Here is a 15,926-nt window from a genome sequence, read left to right on the forward strand (position 1 = left end):
GCGCTCCCGCGCCGTGCCGCGAGCCCGGTCCCGCCCCCTACCGCGCGCCCATCTGACCCGGCCGCCCATAGGCCACTGGCGCCGCGGACGAGCCCGATGGCTCCGCCCCCTCACCGGCCTATCGCGTGACTCCCTCTCCAGGAGAAGGAAGTCACGTGAATATGGAGAGCCAGATAGCCCTACTACCTCTTGGGAGTCGTAGTTTGCATCAACTCTTTCTAAGCCAGGACCCGGTACCAGGGTGTGAGGTCGATAGCCCTCTAATTATATTGAGGCGCCCACCACCGGCCAGTCAGAGATCCCTTGCCTTATTAGGCAGACCCCACGTTGGGGAAGGGGCGCCAAGAGCCTTGGGGTTAAGGGTGCGGTGACACGCGGCTGTAGTGTTATTCCTGCCTGGCTGGGTTTGAGGAAGGTAAAAGCGCCCCGGAGGGTTACGTGGACATCACTCATTCCCTCATCCCTTTACCCCAGCCTTAATGGCGGAGTCTCGAGAAGGCTGGGACTGGGTCGGGCTTCCAACTAAGGTGGGGCGGAGCCGGAGGAAACCTGGGTTGCGCAACGAGGCCCAAGTCTGAGCTACCAGTCGCTGCAGACCCACCCTTGCGGGGCGGGGCCCGCGGTTTGCTGGCTGAGCCTTTTGTCTGCTCGCCGTCAGCCGGCCAGGCAGCTGCTCCTTCGAGGACAGCCGGCGCATTCGAGGCGTCGGCAAAGCCCCCGGGGCAGGGCCTGTCCCTGCTGTAAGTCAGGCCGACTGAACGGGAAAACCCCGTCGTGAACTCGCACCATTCAACGGGCTCTGTGACCTCTGAATCCCGATGCACATCGGTTAAAGCGGGAGGGATTGTGTTACCCAAACTGAGTGGCGGTTAGGAGGGAGGAAATGACACTGCGTCAGAACAGTTTCACTCTCTGCCCCTCCCCAGCGGGCCTGTCTTGCCTGGAGACTACCCAAGATGCCTTCTCCTGGGCCCTGGGGTAGAGGCCGGGCCCAGGGACGCTGAGCCTGGCTTGTTTACTTAGGGCTCCTCCAAGGCACAGGGTGGACGGAGAGCTGGAAGAGGTGGCGGTGACCAACTCCCCTAGCTCCAGGCTGCAAAGGGCATAGCATCCCTAGAAGTGTGTTGCCAGAGGAACCAAGTTGCTATGTCTCAGAAACTTGGGTGCAGGTGCAAGAGCCCAGGCATATCCCACGCTGTCCACAAAAGCCGCTGGAGAAGAGGGCAAGGTGGAGCACCCTCCAGAGATGTCTCAATATGTGGACTGACAACCTGAGCTACCAGGGAGCCCTAGGGAAAGCCCAACTAGGCCTAGGGTCAGGAGGACAGGGAACGCACAGAGCCGTTGACACGTTTATCTTGGATTGGTTCACCCCTGAGGTCAGAAAACTTTTCCTGCCCTGTGCTCTGTACCCATACCTGTGCTGGACCTGGGAAGGCAGAGATAAATTAATCTCCCTTCAGGCATCAGGGAGAGGAAGCAAGCAAATCTATAATCACTGTGCATAGAGATTAGGGCTGTGCCAAGAGCTCAGAGAAGGCTTATAATCTCCCAGACTGCAGGCGTCCACAAGGCTAAGAATTGGAGAGATGGGCAAGAAGTGAGAAATATGGTTCCAGGCAGAGAACAGATTTCCAAAGACTTGGAGACCAGAGAGTACACGCAGTGAACAGAAGCCAAAGGTAAAGCCAGATGAAGGGGCAGGGTACTGCAAGCCACTGCAAGGTATCTGGACTTTATCGTGAGTGCAGGAGGGAGCCATAAAAGGGTTTCCAGCAGGAGACTTCCATGTTCAGAATTCTGAATCTCTGGATTGGAGTGGGGGAGGGGAAGGTTAGAGGCAGAAGGAGATAACAGTAGTCAAGGAGAGGGAGCAAATGGTATTGAGTGGGTGAAATAGCCTTCCAATAAGCAGTCCTGCCTTCAAAGGATCTCCAACCTTGAGGGCCTAAGTGTGGAATTTAGAGCCCAAACTCCACACTAACTTTACAGCTTTCGGCCCCAGGCAGATGGTTGGTCTGCCAATTAGTACTACATGTAACATGACCCTTAGTATAGTAAAAGGCCCCAGAAGCTTAGCCAGCTCACCTCTCCTCCTCATAAAACGATGCAGTTTCAGGATGTGTGCCCCTACCACCCCCCCACAATACCTCCCAGGTTATCATCTGGAGAGAATGGACCTTCATCTAACCCCTCTGCCCTCTACACATGACTTTACCTGAACCAGGGGCTCAGCCAGCCAGGCCAGGGGGGAAGGCAAGAGGGAGATCATGGGCCCGTCAGCCCCACCACTGGGAAGGGAACAGAGAAGCTATAGGTGGCTTGAAAAATTCACCCATTCATCAAATGCTTAGCGATGCAACTGCGTTCCCAGCTACCATGCACCTGGAGAACACTTAAAAGGGCTCATGTCTTGGGGAAGGTTTCTGCTCTGGAGGAAACTGAGAACCCTAACCTGGAGTGATGAGGGCTGAGGCAGGGGGTGGGCACCAACTGCAGGAAGAGTGTTACCACCTTTGTAAGAAAGGCAGCAATGGCTGGGAGCTCTGCAGGCTGTGACGAATCAATACACAGACATCAATATACAAACTCTCTCCACCCCTTTTCCTTAGCCAGGTCCAGGACCTCCCCCATAAGCTCCTCGTCAGGTCAGCTCCAAAGCTCTCTTAGGTGGCAGGAGGCCATCTGACCCACCTCCAGCCTTCTGAGAGCCCTGTGAAACCAGGAGGCCCAGGGACCCAGTGCAACAGATAGAACCCCAGACTTGGCCAGGCTGGTGGACAAGGACTGTGTGGGTCCCCTCTCCCTCCTGTGTGCATGCCAGCCAGGCTCGAGACTGAGGAAAACCATCCCTTTCATCAGCTGCCACAGGCCTGGCCCTGAATTCTCATCGCTGAAGGCTCTCCTGTGGCGTCTTGAGCCATGGAATGGTACAGCTTAGCTCAGTCCAGCCCCCCTTGTTCCACATTAGGGCAAATAGGAGCCTTGGAGGAAAGTCAAAGTTTAGAAAAGTTCCTCCTCTCCATGGCACACATCCCCCCAACACAAGCTCTTGTTTGATTTTTCCTCTGTGCCTGCTCCCTACCCCCATGCCCAGGCTGGCCAGAGGGGACACAAGGAGTGCCCTCCCAATCTGGGCGAAGGCAATATGACCAGCCAACTACAATGGAAGAAAGTTAGTTGCTGAAGTCAGCACATGGTGCTGAGAAGACAGGGTCAGCACTTTGTCCTCAAGTGCTAGGCTGAGGAGTTTGGACTTGATCCAGGGGGCAACTGAGAGCCATGGAGGAGTTCTGAGCAGGAGTGACACCTGGAAGGACTGAGTATGCAGGACTGCAGGGGCAAGGGATTACCCACCCATCTTTGCACCAAGTCCAGTCTGCTTGCTGTGGCCTTGGGAAGACCTGCCACCCTCTCCAGCCTTGTCCCTCCCTCTTGTGCTCATATCAAAACCACGTGTCCCCAAAATATGATGAGCTAAGAGGAAGTCCTCAATCAGGGTGGCTGGAATGGATGGATAAGTATGGTGGTTACCAGACCAGAGAGGGGTTTGGGCATCTAAGTGGCCTGAGTTTAAGGTGGGCATGATGAGAACAGTGGGTGGAGCTTTCAGACCTGACTGGGCCCTCCCAGTTGGTCCCAGCTCTTAGGCAGGTCTCTCTGAGACCAGGGCAGGCATCACTGAGGTGTGCTAAAGTGAGACCATTTGAGGGCCAACATATTCAACCAGGATTTTGCCAGACATCCTCAGTCAAGGAACACACACTGGCCCCTCCCCACCTGCTCCCCTGTGACTAACCCTTTCCCCACTACTTTTCCTGGGCCTTCGAAGTCCCCACACTCTAAACTCTATTTTAGCGACTGACCTCTACCCCTGCCTTTCCTTCCCCATAGCCCAGAAATGAACCTGACCCCTCCAGAGAAGGGGCTTCCCCAGGGAAACCACACTGGTGGGAGAAGAGGTCTGAGGACAGAGCCCAACCCCACCAGGGAAGTGGATCTTAAGACTTGGTACCTGGCCCACACAGGGTCCTCCCACAAGTTCTGACTAGCTCAGGATGCCTGAGGGGTCCACTGGGGCCTCTCTGTCCTGTTCCAGTTGGGGTATGAGGAAAGGCAAAGGGGGCATTTTGACTGAAACAGTTTTTTGTAAGAAAAATCAGAAATAAATTGTGCCTGAAGTTTGATGGCTGAGACTGAACCAAGCCTCAGTCTCTCTCCTGGGTGGGGCTCCTTCTCTGGAAGCACTGGTCTGGGAAGTTAGTTAGGGCAGCCTCGGTATGGAGTGACCCCATTAGCTGCACAGTGCCGCTATCATAGGGCGAGACTATCCTCCAGCCAGCCTCAAACAGGAAGAGAACAGCTGATCCCACTCAGAGAAGGGCCCTTGGGCCCAGCAAGAACTAGAAGTGACTTGCCCAAGGTCAAAGAGTCATGGGCTCTGGGAGGCCACTGGTATTGGTATCCTTATCTGCAAACAGAAGAGCAAGTGTGGGTGCAGGGAGGGGCTGCTCCGGGACTGAGACAGGGGTCTTACCTGCCCAACCCCTGATTCAGGTCATCAGGGCTGGGGGTACTGACTGGCACAGGGGCCTGACCCTGAGTAGATGGGAGAAACAAGGCCTTGGCCCAGAGGGGAATCCCCCCCTCCTCACAGAGCTTTGAAAAGGGGAGGAAAAGCAGCATGTTTACAGCTGAGGAAGCAGAGGCGGTGCTGGGCAGGGACCTTTGGTCAGAACGCCCCTCCCAGTAAGTGGGCAGTGGGGGGGAGGCCCCATAAGATGTGGTAGCTGTTTGTTTGCTTCTCACTGCCAGAAGGAAATTAAAGAGAATCTGCCACTTCCTTCCAGCCCAAACGGGATGGTGGGGGCGGAAGGGGGGGTGGGCAGTGGCATGGGCGGGCAATCACAAGGGCCCCAAATTGCTGCCATCAGCAGTCTCCAGTGTCCTCTGCTCAGAGCAGGCACCTCACAGGTCTGAGCTCTAGCTGGGGTCAGACCCAGCACCCCCCCTCACCTGAGCTGGTCCCTTACTAGGGCACCAGATACCCTAATCGTTCCCCCAGACTCCGTATCACCTCTCATCAGGAAAGCCAACTGATGGCCAGTACCTCAGGTTTACCATCAGGAGAATGGGCTTCTTGGACCTTCCTGGCTCAACTCAAGTCCAGTGAGCATTAAAGGTGATAACCAACCCACCACCTCCATCTAGACTCGTAAGGATGGGTAGGAGAAATGTTTTAGAAAGCCCCAGCTCTGCACAGAGGGTAGAAGCAGAATAATTATGCCAGGACATTTGTCCATGTGTAAAGGTGCCAGGCTGAAGCAACCAGCCGTGGGTAAGGGTGAAGGGTGTCTTTATTGCACTGTACCAGTGTCAGGTTGGGGAGGTGCCACCTGAAAAGCTCCTGTTTTCAAAGAAAATACTGAGGTCACTGGGAGCTTGGCTCTGCTACTCAGACCCACCAAAGGAGATGGGCACTCTGGGGATACCTTGGCCAGTGCTCCAGGCTGCTGGCCCAGGCCAGAACCTCTCAATTCCTGCCAGCAGTGGCAGCAAATTGTCCAGTGGCATCTGGCTGATGCTCTGCACCCATAGCCATCCTAGGGCCAGGCCCAGGGAGGGGCTGACCTGGGTAGGGACGGTAGTCACCAGCCTTCCAGGGGGCTCTCTTTACCACTTGCCAAGGCTAAAAAGGGCTTCTTGCACAGCTCCCCAGGCATGACTGGCTCCTGAGCTCTGGGGTCCCCAGTGTCTTGGTCAGGGGCCTCCCGCTTCCGCTTGTGCAAGGAGGGGCCCTCCTCACCCAGCCGACCCTCAGGGAGGCCCTGGCTCCGCAGACAGACGATGGCTGCAGCCTGCTCCGCCAGTTTCTTGGACTTGTCCCTAGGCAGACGAGGCATGGGGCAATAAGGCAGGGAGACAGGCAGACTGGTTACAGGACTAGAGTCTGGGAGGCCTGACTCTACACGCCCTTGGCAGAGATTCTGACAAAACTAGGGAAGGGGTCATCACCCAGGGATGCCACTGCCCAGGTACACCATCCTCCTAACCCTCCCAGGCCAATGCGAGGATCAGGCCCTGTTGACAAGCCTCATGCCCACGGATAAGGAAACTCACCACAAGGTGGACTGGTACTTTTGTTCAGCAACAGTGACAACAGAACAGAAGAGGCGATCCAGGGGCCGTTGAACCTGGTACAGAGAGAGCAAAGGAAACAGGGATGGCTGCATGAGAGCAAGAGGGCCAAGCCCTGGAGGGAAGTACTTCCCACCTAAATCAAATGAAGCCTACCTGTATCACATGCTCCTCCCCAGCAGAAGTGCCTAGTGCATCTTCCAGGGAAGAAACGTAGATACACACACAGTCAGTGACATCCCAGTGTGTCAGGAGTTCTATCATGGACCCAAGCAAAGGTCCGTCAGAGCCCTTAGCTGCATGTGACTATGGAGCTTCCTCCTACTGACATCTGGGTGGGCCAGGTCCCCCAAAATGAGAAGGAGTTCACCAGAGGGCAAAGCGGTGAGAGGGGACAAGGACTGGGGCAAAGAAGGTACACCTGGCAGAGCAACCAGGTGATGTGGTGGACAGAGAGCTGAGTGGATGTGACCTGAAGCAGAAAGACACATGGGGGTCTCGTGCTCTGTGCTGAGGTGGTAGGGCTTGATCCCAAAGGCGCTGAGGAGCTGATGAGGACGTGAGCAAGGGGGAAAGAAGCAAATTCGTTTTGGAAAAGTCACTCTGGCAGAAGGGAACACAAGGCCCAGAAGATACAAGCTTGGAGGTCAGAAGGCCAGTCCAAAAGAGACCAGGCAACCTAAACAGGCCATGGGGACCAAAGAAAGTGAAGCAAGACTGTCTCAAAGTTTCCCCTGAGAGGCCCCAGACATGGGGTCCAATTCTGTGCCCCATTGGCTGAGGCCTGGTCCAAAAACATGTCAGTCTAACTTTTAGGTTTGAGCGTCCTTCCTAAGCCAATTGGCCCTCTCCAGAGAAGTCTCTCCTGCCTAAGCAATGCCACTGGAAGGGACTGGCTGAAGCAGCCTCTTACTTAGGCCTCTAGTTCAGTTTTATGAAAGTGGCCAGAACTAGACAACAGGTCCACTGTCAAAGAGAAGGAGCTAGAAGGCAAAGCCAGGCTCCAGCCAAGCAGTCTGGAGTGCAGGTACGAGCTGTGGGTGGACTGGGGGTGGCGGCACTAGCCGTGGGAGTGCTGTGGGCTGGATGCAGAGCAGGCCACAGGCAGGAACTCACCGTTTCATACACAGGCTGTGCCAACTTCTCCCTCCGGCACCACTCCAGCAGGCACATCTTGGGGGTGATCTGGGGTGAGTATGCTCTCCTGGGGAAGGAGGGAAAGGTGTCAGGGCCCACCTACCATGAGCACCCCATTCCTCAGCAGGGGCCCTACTCAGTTCCTGGTAGGAGCTGCAGGAACTGAGACAGCAAACTGCTGCCTTAGGACCTCCTGCACCTATTCCCTTGAGCTCCCATTTCTGTCCCACCAGTGGCTTGGGGCCTGAATTCTACCTAAAGGGAAGATGGGCTTCAGTTGCTTGGGGAATTGGAATGGGAAGTAAACTCCAGCACTCTGAGCTCCAGCCTGGAAAACAGCCTTCAACAGCCAAGAAGGAAGGTACAATTTGCTTCTCAAGTCAATAACCGGAGGGAGTGGGTGGGAGTGGGGATACAGGCGGCCATACAGTGGTCTCAGGATCCAGCTCAGGGCCCACCCTGATTATGTCCACCAAGTGTCAGGGTGATCCGCTGCTGCCTTGGGCACAGTGGACTCCAGTTTCAGAGCCAGGCGGTGACAGGGTGGGAAGCGCCATGTTCCAGCTTCCCACCAGGAGCTCTCCCTGGATATGACTGCCCAACAGCTGTGCCTACATCCCTCCTCCCAAGACTTTGCCAGACAAGACTGACTCCTGGTCTGGGCCTGGGGACCCCAGAAAGGTTCAGATTCCAGATCACAGAGACTAGGATGAGGGCCCCATTCAAAGCTGAGTCACAGTCTGGGGCAATAATTGGCCTGAGGCTATTTCTGCCTAGAGAGGGCACCACAGGGCTAGCAAGGGGCAGTGAGGGTAGGCTGCTTAGCCAGATGAGGGTTCAGGTCCTGCTGCTATTCTGGAGCTCCCTACAGGCAGCTAATTCCTGAGGGCCAAGGAGAAAACACAGACTTTGAGGAACAGAGGGGACAGGTCTCCCCATCTTGAGTTGTGGGAAAGGGTGGGTCAGGAAAAAGGTATAGTTTAGTCACCCTTGGGACAGCATGCACAACCCTGACAGCACTGCCTGGGCTTTCAGCGACTGTCTTCTCCAAAGTGCCTTCTTTGGGTTGCTGAAAACTGAGAACAAGCATCCAAACCAAGGAGATCTGTGGTCCCTAAGCTTGGCATTAACCATGGACGGCAGCCAGCTTGCTGGCCCAGTCAGACCTAAGGACACTGGCCCTGGCCCAAGCTGAGGCCAAGCTGGAGACCTACCGGTCAAACTTGACAGCCATCTTAATGATACCAGAGGTATCTTCAGCTGGCTCCTCCACCTCCTCTGGGCTCCTGGCCAAGAGTTTGGCCCGCCGGGCATCCAGCTCTCGTGTGGTCTCCTCATAGAAGGCACCAAGGCCAAAGGCCTCACTATGAAGGGACAAGCAGAGTAGGGGAAGCCCCTTAGTGGAGCCAGCATTCAGGAAACTACTGCAGGAGCCCAGGGCCCCACCACTGAGAAATGCCCCCCACATATACCCAAACACCACCAGGGCCTAGCCACCAGAAGGTGCTTTCTACACACCCCTGTGATCAGCCTGAACTGACAGATGGAGAATGAATGCAGGTCCCTGAGCGTGAGCACTGGAGGGCAGGCTGGGCTGGGTGGAATAGATTCCAAAGGTCACCTGCAGCCTCTCTTCTGAGGAGGAACACACAGGCAGGTGTCCCTAGCCAGCAGTGAGTGAGTTCAGCTATACTGACCAAGCACTGGGGGTATGCACAGCCTTGTCCTCATGCAGGCCCGTGGGAGGAAGACACGGAGGCCTGACCACTGACTGGTTCCCCACTTCCCGCCCTGACCACACACAGGCCAAGCCTAAACTGAGGTACCACCCAGATCTACAGAGTGATACTCGAGAGTTATCCTCTTGAGCTCACAACACACTTGGGTCAAGCTGGTTAAGCTACATGGGCTAGGGACAGAATGAATACCACAAGCCCAAGGTGAGGAGGAAGGTTCTGGCAAGGCTCTTCCCTCTAGGAAGCATCTTAAGGGCTGGAGGACATTCATGAAGATGGCTGCCTGAGGGCAAGCCTAGTCCAGAAAGGCTTCTCTGGAGGAAGGAGAGTATACACAGCTAATGTGCGGGAGAGACAGCATTCAGGCAGGAGACCCCGTACAAGCACAGGCAGACAGGGAGCTGTGGGAACAGGCACTAGACCAGGTTGTGAGAGGCCCCAAATGTCAACCACCTGAGCTGTAGCTCTACCAGATCTAGAGGATCAAGGGGTGGCCTCTCAGACTGCAAAGTGATGGGGTGTGGGTGCTGGCTCAGGCCAGGGGCTCCATTCTACAATCCCAACTCTCCTAACCATTGGATCTTGGTGGCCTGCCATGTGACAGATCTGTTACCAGGAAAGCCCCTTCCTCCCCAGGGATTCCCCAGCCCAGCCCTCACCTTCCTCCATCCTACTAGTGCCCTAGTTCCCGAAATTCTGCTGCTGAGATCAGTCCAGGGATGGAAAATTCTAAAGATTTGAAAGTACCCCCTTCTGTGAGGCAAAGCTGTACCACCTCCCCACTCTGGCACATCCACCTCCAGAAGCTGTGTCCTGGCTCCCCTGGTAGAGTCAGCTTAGGGCTCAGGGTCGAGTCTGGGTAATGTCTGCAAGGACAGATGAACAGCCCATTGCCCCTCTCACCAAATTTCCTGGGAAGACTGGGCGGCATGGAGCAACCTCCCCTGGGGCGACTCCAGCTGTTCTCGTAGCATCTGGCACAAGCAGTACTTGGTGTTGGTGTAGTGGTTGTCATACTGCACAGCCTGAGAGAAAAACTTCCATGAGCCCCCCTGCTGCCCAGGCAGGCTCTGAGGCCTGAGCTCTGCGCTGATGGCAGGAAAAGGGGCTCCAAGGGGGCATCAGAGGGGCTTGCAGCTGAGGCAGTGGGACCCCATAAAAGAGCCCTCTCCATCTTGGCCATCTACTCCTCTAGTTAGTGGCACAATGCTTGAGGGTCACAGCTGAGGCCCACAATCAGGAGCACACTCTGCTGGACAGCCTGACTAAGGTCCACATGTGCAGGGAGCTCCTCCTGCATCGGCTACCACAGAGGACCTGTTGCCGAGCATCTTCCAAGGCAGGGAGGGGGGAACAGCCAAGTTCTGGTGTGGCAGGACCAGTCCTGGGATGGGGTGAGGTTCTTCTACTCCTTATAACCACGGTGAGTGCCTGCCCCTCCCACATCTTAAACAGCCTGTCTCCAATTTCTTCCAACATGGGAAAAGCCCAGCACCATTGACCAAGCATGTTTGCACGTGTTACTTGTCACTTCATTGAGCTAAACAAGTAGTTACCACTACTCAGACTGGGAAATGCAGGCTCGGGGAGGCCAGACAACTGCCCAGGGATACCCAGTGGAAGTCGGCCTGGCTGGGGCAGGCAGGAGAGCAGTGGGTAAAGGGTGCCCCAGCCCCCCAGAAGCCTCTCCCCCTCTCGCCCCCTATCAAATCTTCTAATACCTCCAGCAAGGCCTATGTCTTCAGTGCCTTGGAGGTGCGACCACATGCTCAGGACAAGGCAGGGATACGTGGGTAAGCCATGGCCGGCAGCAAGGCCTTGATTCAGCTTGTTTGGGACAGAAGACACCTGGCTGGACCAGAAGCAGCCTTGCCTATGCTTGAAAGCTCCTCCCTTTCTCTGGCCCAACACACCCTCTTGAGGAGTTGCCAAGGGACAGGCTGAGAAGGAAGGATAACATCACCTTTCAGACAGTGAGCAAGCTTGGCACTACTGAACGTGCCTTCCCTGCCACAGACCTGCCAGCCAGCCGACCTAGACTGAGCTAAGCCCCCCTTGCCACTGGTTGACCCAGGCCATTGGAGAGCCAACCTACCCAACAGGACACCCAGAACCAAGGGGATGAAGGCTGCAGCATCAAGCAGAAGAGGCTCTAGAACAGAGGCTGCCCAGCTCTGGGCACAGGCCTCAGGGCCTCGTACCACCCCCAGCTTGCACAGCCCTGGGGACACCCACATGTCATGGCAGCCACAACTGCCCATGGCAGCCTGAGGATCTGAGAAGCTCCTGACCCCCAAGGTGGGTAGGAGCTCCAGGACTGAAGAGGAGGGTGGAAGTCTGCTCAGGGTGAGGGCTGCATTCTCTGCTCAGGCCCAACTCACTGAGGAATTTGAGGACCACTCACTGTCTTTGCCGACAGACATGCACAGCTGGTCAGAGTCTCACAGGGTGCCAGGGCAGTGCCAAGGAAATAGTGCAGGTGTCAAAAAACTCCTTTACAGGGCTTCCCTGGTGGCTCAGTGGTTGAGAGTCCGCCTGCTAATGCAGGGGACACGGGTTCGTGCCCCGGTCCGGGAAGATCCCACATGCCGCTCAGGCTGAGCCTGTGCGTCCGGAGCCTGTGCTCCGCAATGGGAGAGGCCACAGCAGTGAGAGGCCCGCGTACCACAAAAAAAAAAAAAAAAAAAAACTCCTTTACAGGGAAATGCCCGGGCACTACCATCAAACCCCGGGTGAGAAGAAAAAGCTATTACTGGAGTAGAGGGTCAAAGTTAGACTATTTCCTAAGTCAGAGGCTAAAGCATTCTGGGAATTAGCAAGAAAAGACTTTTAGAAGTGACTATGACTGACGACCAGTTGACACGTCTTTACGGAGAGAATCTGTCCTCACAACAGCTACAATGGCTCCTCCTGCTGTGGCTCCTCTGGTGCCAACCCACTGGCATGAGTGACACAGACACCACTGTCATTGTGCACGCGTGTGTATGTGTAGGGGGACAGGGAGTGACAGAGACTAAGAGAAAGATATCATGTGTTTGGGGCCTCAACAGCATCCTGGATCCAGAAGCCCTTGCTATGATCCTCACACCTTGAAAGCTTTAGAAGGGGGCGATGGTAGGGCCATGCCTCCCCAGCACCCTGCTCTTCACATTGCAGCCAGGGAGACCCAATGCTACACTAAAAAGAAAAGGAGAGGGACTTCCCTGGTGGCGCAGTGGTTAAGAATCTGCCTGCCAATGCAGGGGACACGGGTTCGAGCCCTGGTCCGGGAAGATCCCACATGCCACGGAGCAACTAAGCCCGTGTGCCACAACTACTGAGCCTGTGCTCTAGAGCCTGCAAGCCACAACTACTGAGTCCATGAGCCACAACTACTGAAGCCCGTGCGCCTAGAGCCCATGCTCCGCAACAAGGGAAGCCACCGCAATGAGAAGCCCACGTACCGCAACGAAGAGTAGCCCCCGCTCACCGCAACTAGAGAAAGCCTGCGCACAGCAACGAAGACCCAATGCAGCCCAAAATAAATAAATAAATAAATAAATTTTTAAAAAAAGAAAAGCAAAAGAGAGCTGCTGGGGGCTGGGGGCTCACCCAAAGCACTTTCTGCAGGAATGTGGCAGACAGTGAGACATGTTTGCTTTGAAAAAGTGCATAGACATACGTATCTGATGTACTTCTGCATGACCTCCTCCAAGGGTCGTGGACCCTCCTTGAGGAAGATGGATGGGTTCCACATGGCCGCTCGGGCCACCATCACTGAAGAGGCTGCCGTGGCTTGTCGAAAGTCCTCTATATCCAAATATCCTTGGATGTGGTCGTGAGATCCTCCACTGAAAAGCAACAGTGGGGTGAGGGGGTATCCCCATCCTTGTACAAGCAATTTCAGAAAAAGGCAACTCCTAAATCTGCCACTTATTCAGTGTGTGGCTTTGGCCAAGTCCTTCAGCTACGAGAGCTTCAGGACACTGGAGATTATAATACACACCCCACTGTGGGGTCAGGAGCACCAAGTGAGATAACAAAATAAAGCAGTCCAAACCGTGCCTGGCACTTAAGAGGTACTCCGGAGCGTTTACCTTCCTTCCCCCTCATCCCGAACAGTGGCTAAAGCTGCCCCACATCCGAAGGGCGGGGTCTGTATGTGGATATAGGGATCACAGGAAAACTCCCAGGCTGGGGCACCTATATGCCCACTGACGGCTGGGTCAAAACCCTAGAGAGGGAACAGACGCAGTGGTGGTCATGAGAGGAAGGAAGGAGGCCCGGTTTGGTTGCAATTTCCCTTTCAGCCACCCTGCAGCCCCTCGGAAACTGCTCTTTGTCTGTTCCATTAGGAGCCAGGCAGCAGCCTCAGCCCAGAGACAGCACTGTGTGTGAGGGGAACACCCCTCAGGTGGCAACAGCAGCAACAGGGTCCAGGGTCTTGAGTAGCCCTACCCTCTCTCCAAGCCACCCCTAACACCCCTTGGCCTGGGGACCACCCCACCCTTAGCTCCCCCATCCCTCCCTCCAGTCAGGCATGCCTTTCGTCAGGGCTTTAGGGCTTCAGAACTTCTCTGTTCCCAACCTGCCATCAGGCAGGTACAGGGTTGTGCTGGACTTCCGACTGGCCCACACAGGCCAGCTCCCCAGTGGTGACAGGACACTGCTGTCTTACTGCTAAGCCTTTGGGCTGGTCATCGGTACCTCACACCTGCCAGTCTAGGTTCTGGTCCTGTCACTGTCCAGGATGCTCATCTGGGCTTTGGTCTGTGACCTGCCTCATGCTCCTGAGCCATGGCTCTCTGTGCTCTGGCTTGAGACGCCTCACCCTACACCCTACACACCTAACTCTGGGTGTGAGGTCACCTTCCCCTGGGCCTGTTTCAGCAGCCACTCTCTTGCTCTCCCTAAACACTCCCACCTCAACCCGTGCATCAGAATGTCCTGGGCCCCTGTCTGCTGCATACCTACATGGGCCACTCACCAGAGACCAAGGGACACAATGGGCCCTTCTCAGCCTCACTGCCAAGTTCACTTTTGTCACACCCTTTTTTTCTTTTCTCTTACAGTCATCGTTTGATGCTATCGCATTCCATTTTCTATTTGTCAGTTCAAATCCCTTCTGAGTGAAGTGAGGCATAAAAAAATAAACGAGGAAGAAGGGAGGCTTACTTGGCTATGACAGGAATGGAGAGGGTTTCGGCGACGGCTTTGATGGTTTCACAGCTGACAGGGTGCTGAGGTCGCTCCTCCCGCTTCCTTGGAGATAAAGAGATGGGGCTGGGGACTGAGTGCCAAAGGTCACGTCACACTTAGCACCGGGTTATGTCAGCCAAATCCTACTGTCCTCCTTGCTGAACCTCAGGAAGGCCATGTAGCCAGCAGGGACAGGGCTCTGGGCTACAGGGGACGGCTCTCCCTGACCTCTGCTGTGCCGGGCAGCGGCAGCACAGGTCCAGGCTGAGAAGGCGAGTCCAGCTCTCAAAGGGCTGCAGGTGAGGCATGGCTGCAGGAAGCCGATGTGGGTGGTCACACCGCCACTCCCCAGCTTCCCCTCGCCTCTGCCAGAGATGAGGGACGGTGCCTTAAGAATGCTACCCCTACTGTCCCGGTCTCGCCCTCCCAGAGGGACTGGAAACAGCTGCCGCCACTCAGACTGGCCACTCCCACACAGCTGCGTGTGCTGAGGCCAAGTTGGGCAGCTGATCCTGGGGAGAGGCACCTGGCACACGGTAGGCCCGGCAACCAGAGCAGGCCACAGACCATGGCTGTCACAAAGAGCTGCAGGGGAGGCAAGACCACAACCCAGGGCCCCTGCACCCAAGGTCAACTGCAAGAAGCTCTTGTGTATGAGTGAGTGAGTCTTAGGGATGCTAAGGTAAGCCCTAACTTGAGCTGTGCACAGGGACAAGCCAGAGAGGTGGTTGACCAGAAAGCCCTTGCCCAGGTCCTATCTGCATGTGTCCCTCTGCTATACTCCTCAACAAAAGTGTCAGGGGCCACAGGGCCTTAGAAAGCCCTATCAACCCAGCTTCCAGCTCCACCTCCCTGCACCCCCAGCAGCCCAATTCTAGCCCATCCTTAACAGCTTTGATGGCTAGAAAGTCTCTCTTGAAACTCGCCCAAATCTGTCTTCCTAGTGTTTCCAACTACTGGGAAAAAGGAATAGCTTTATTTATTCAGAAAACACTCTATGCCAGGCACTATGCCAAGGCTGTATATTCACAATCTCATAAAAGCCTCGTGACAACCCTATCAAGCAGAAATTATCTTAATTTCCAAATGAGGACTGTGGTGCTCAGAGAGGTTAAATGACTTGTCCAAGGATACACAGCCAACAAGCAGCAGACCTGGGATTTGAACCCAGACCTGGGATTTGAAACCAGGCAGTCTGAGCCCAGAGCCTGCTGCCTCCAGGAGGGGCCTGTGTGTACACATGTGTGGCCTTTCACCACCCCCTGCTGGCTTCAACAAGCACAGCTCTGCTTTTCTGTTTTTTTTTTTTTTTTTTTTTTTTTCTTTTTGCGGTATGCGGGCCTCTCACTGCTGTGGCCTCTCCCGTTGCGGAGCACAGGCTCCGGATGCGCAGGCCCAGCGGCCATGGCTCACGGGCCCAGCCGCTCCGCGGCATATGGGATCCTCCCAGACCGGGGCACGAACCCGTATCCCCTGCATCGGCAGGCGGACTCTCAACCACTGCGCCACCAGGGAGGCCCCTGCTTTTCTGTTTTTATGTGTTGGAGTTCTGGGTTCCCTTCTGAAAATGCTGTAATAGATACAACCAGCAAAAAATGCACTGTTCCTACAAGACCCCTGAACTCAAAAGGAACACCACTCAAAAGAGAGGTCACCCTGGCCAAAGTTTGCTGACCTGGGATTCTGTACAAAAGTATATCCTGGACACGGGGAGCGAGTTCGACTGGGAAACCAAGG

The 15,926-nt window shown here is 55.4% G+C and overlaps 1 protein-coding gene across 2 annotated transcripts in view; it reads right to left on the reverse strand.

The window, feature by feature from the left end:
- Nucleotides 1-5,339: 5,339 nt before the first annotated feature.
- Nucleotides 5,340-15,926, reverse strand: part of DUS2 (dihydrouridine synthase 2) — a 45,976-nt gene continuing 35,389 nt past the window's right edge. For both annotated transcript variants that reach the window (XM_081217782.1, XM_081217781.1), the window contains 7 exons: nt 14,166-14,252; nt 12,673-12,841; nt 9,915-10,036; nt 8,490-8,639; nt 7,255-7,342; nt 6,121-6,194; nt 5,340-5,886 (listed from right to left, as the gene is read on the reverse strand). In XM_081217782.1, coding sequence (XP_081073908.1) covers nt 5,649-5,886; nt 6,121-6,194; nt 7,255-7,342; nt 8,490-8,639; nt 9,915-10,036; nt 12,673-12,841; nt 14,166-14,252 — 928 coding nt within the window. In that variant the 3' untranslated portion in view covers nt 5,340-5,648. The remainder of the gene's footprint in view (nt 5,887-6,120; nt 6,195-7,254; nt 7,343-8,489; nt 8,640-9,914; nt 10,037-12,672; nt 12,842-14,165; nt 14,253-15,926) is intronic.

This window comes from Mesoplodon bidens (genome assembly GCF_964165515.1).
Source record: "Mesoplodon bidens genome assembly, chromosome: 18".
NCBI lineage: Eukaryota > Metazoa > Chordata > Mammalia > Artiodactyla > Ziphiidae > Mesoplodon > Mesoplodon bidens.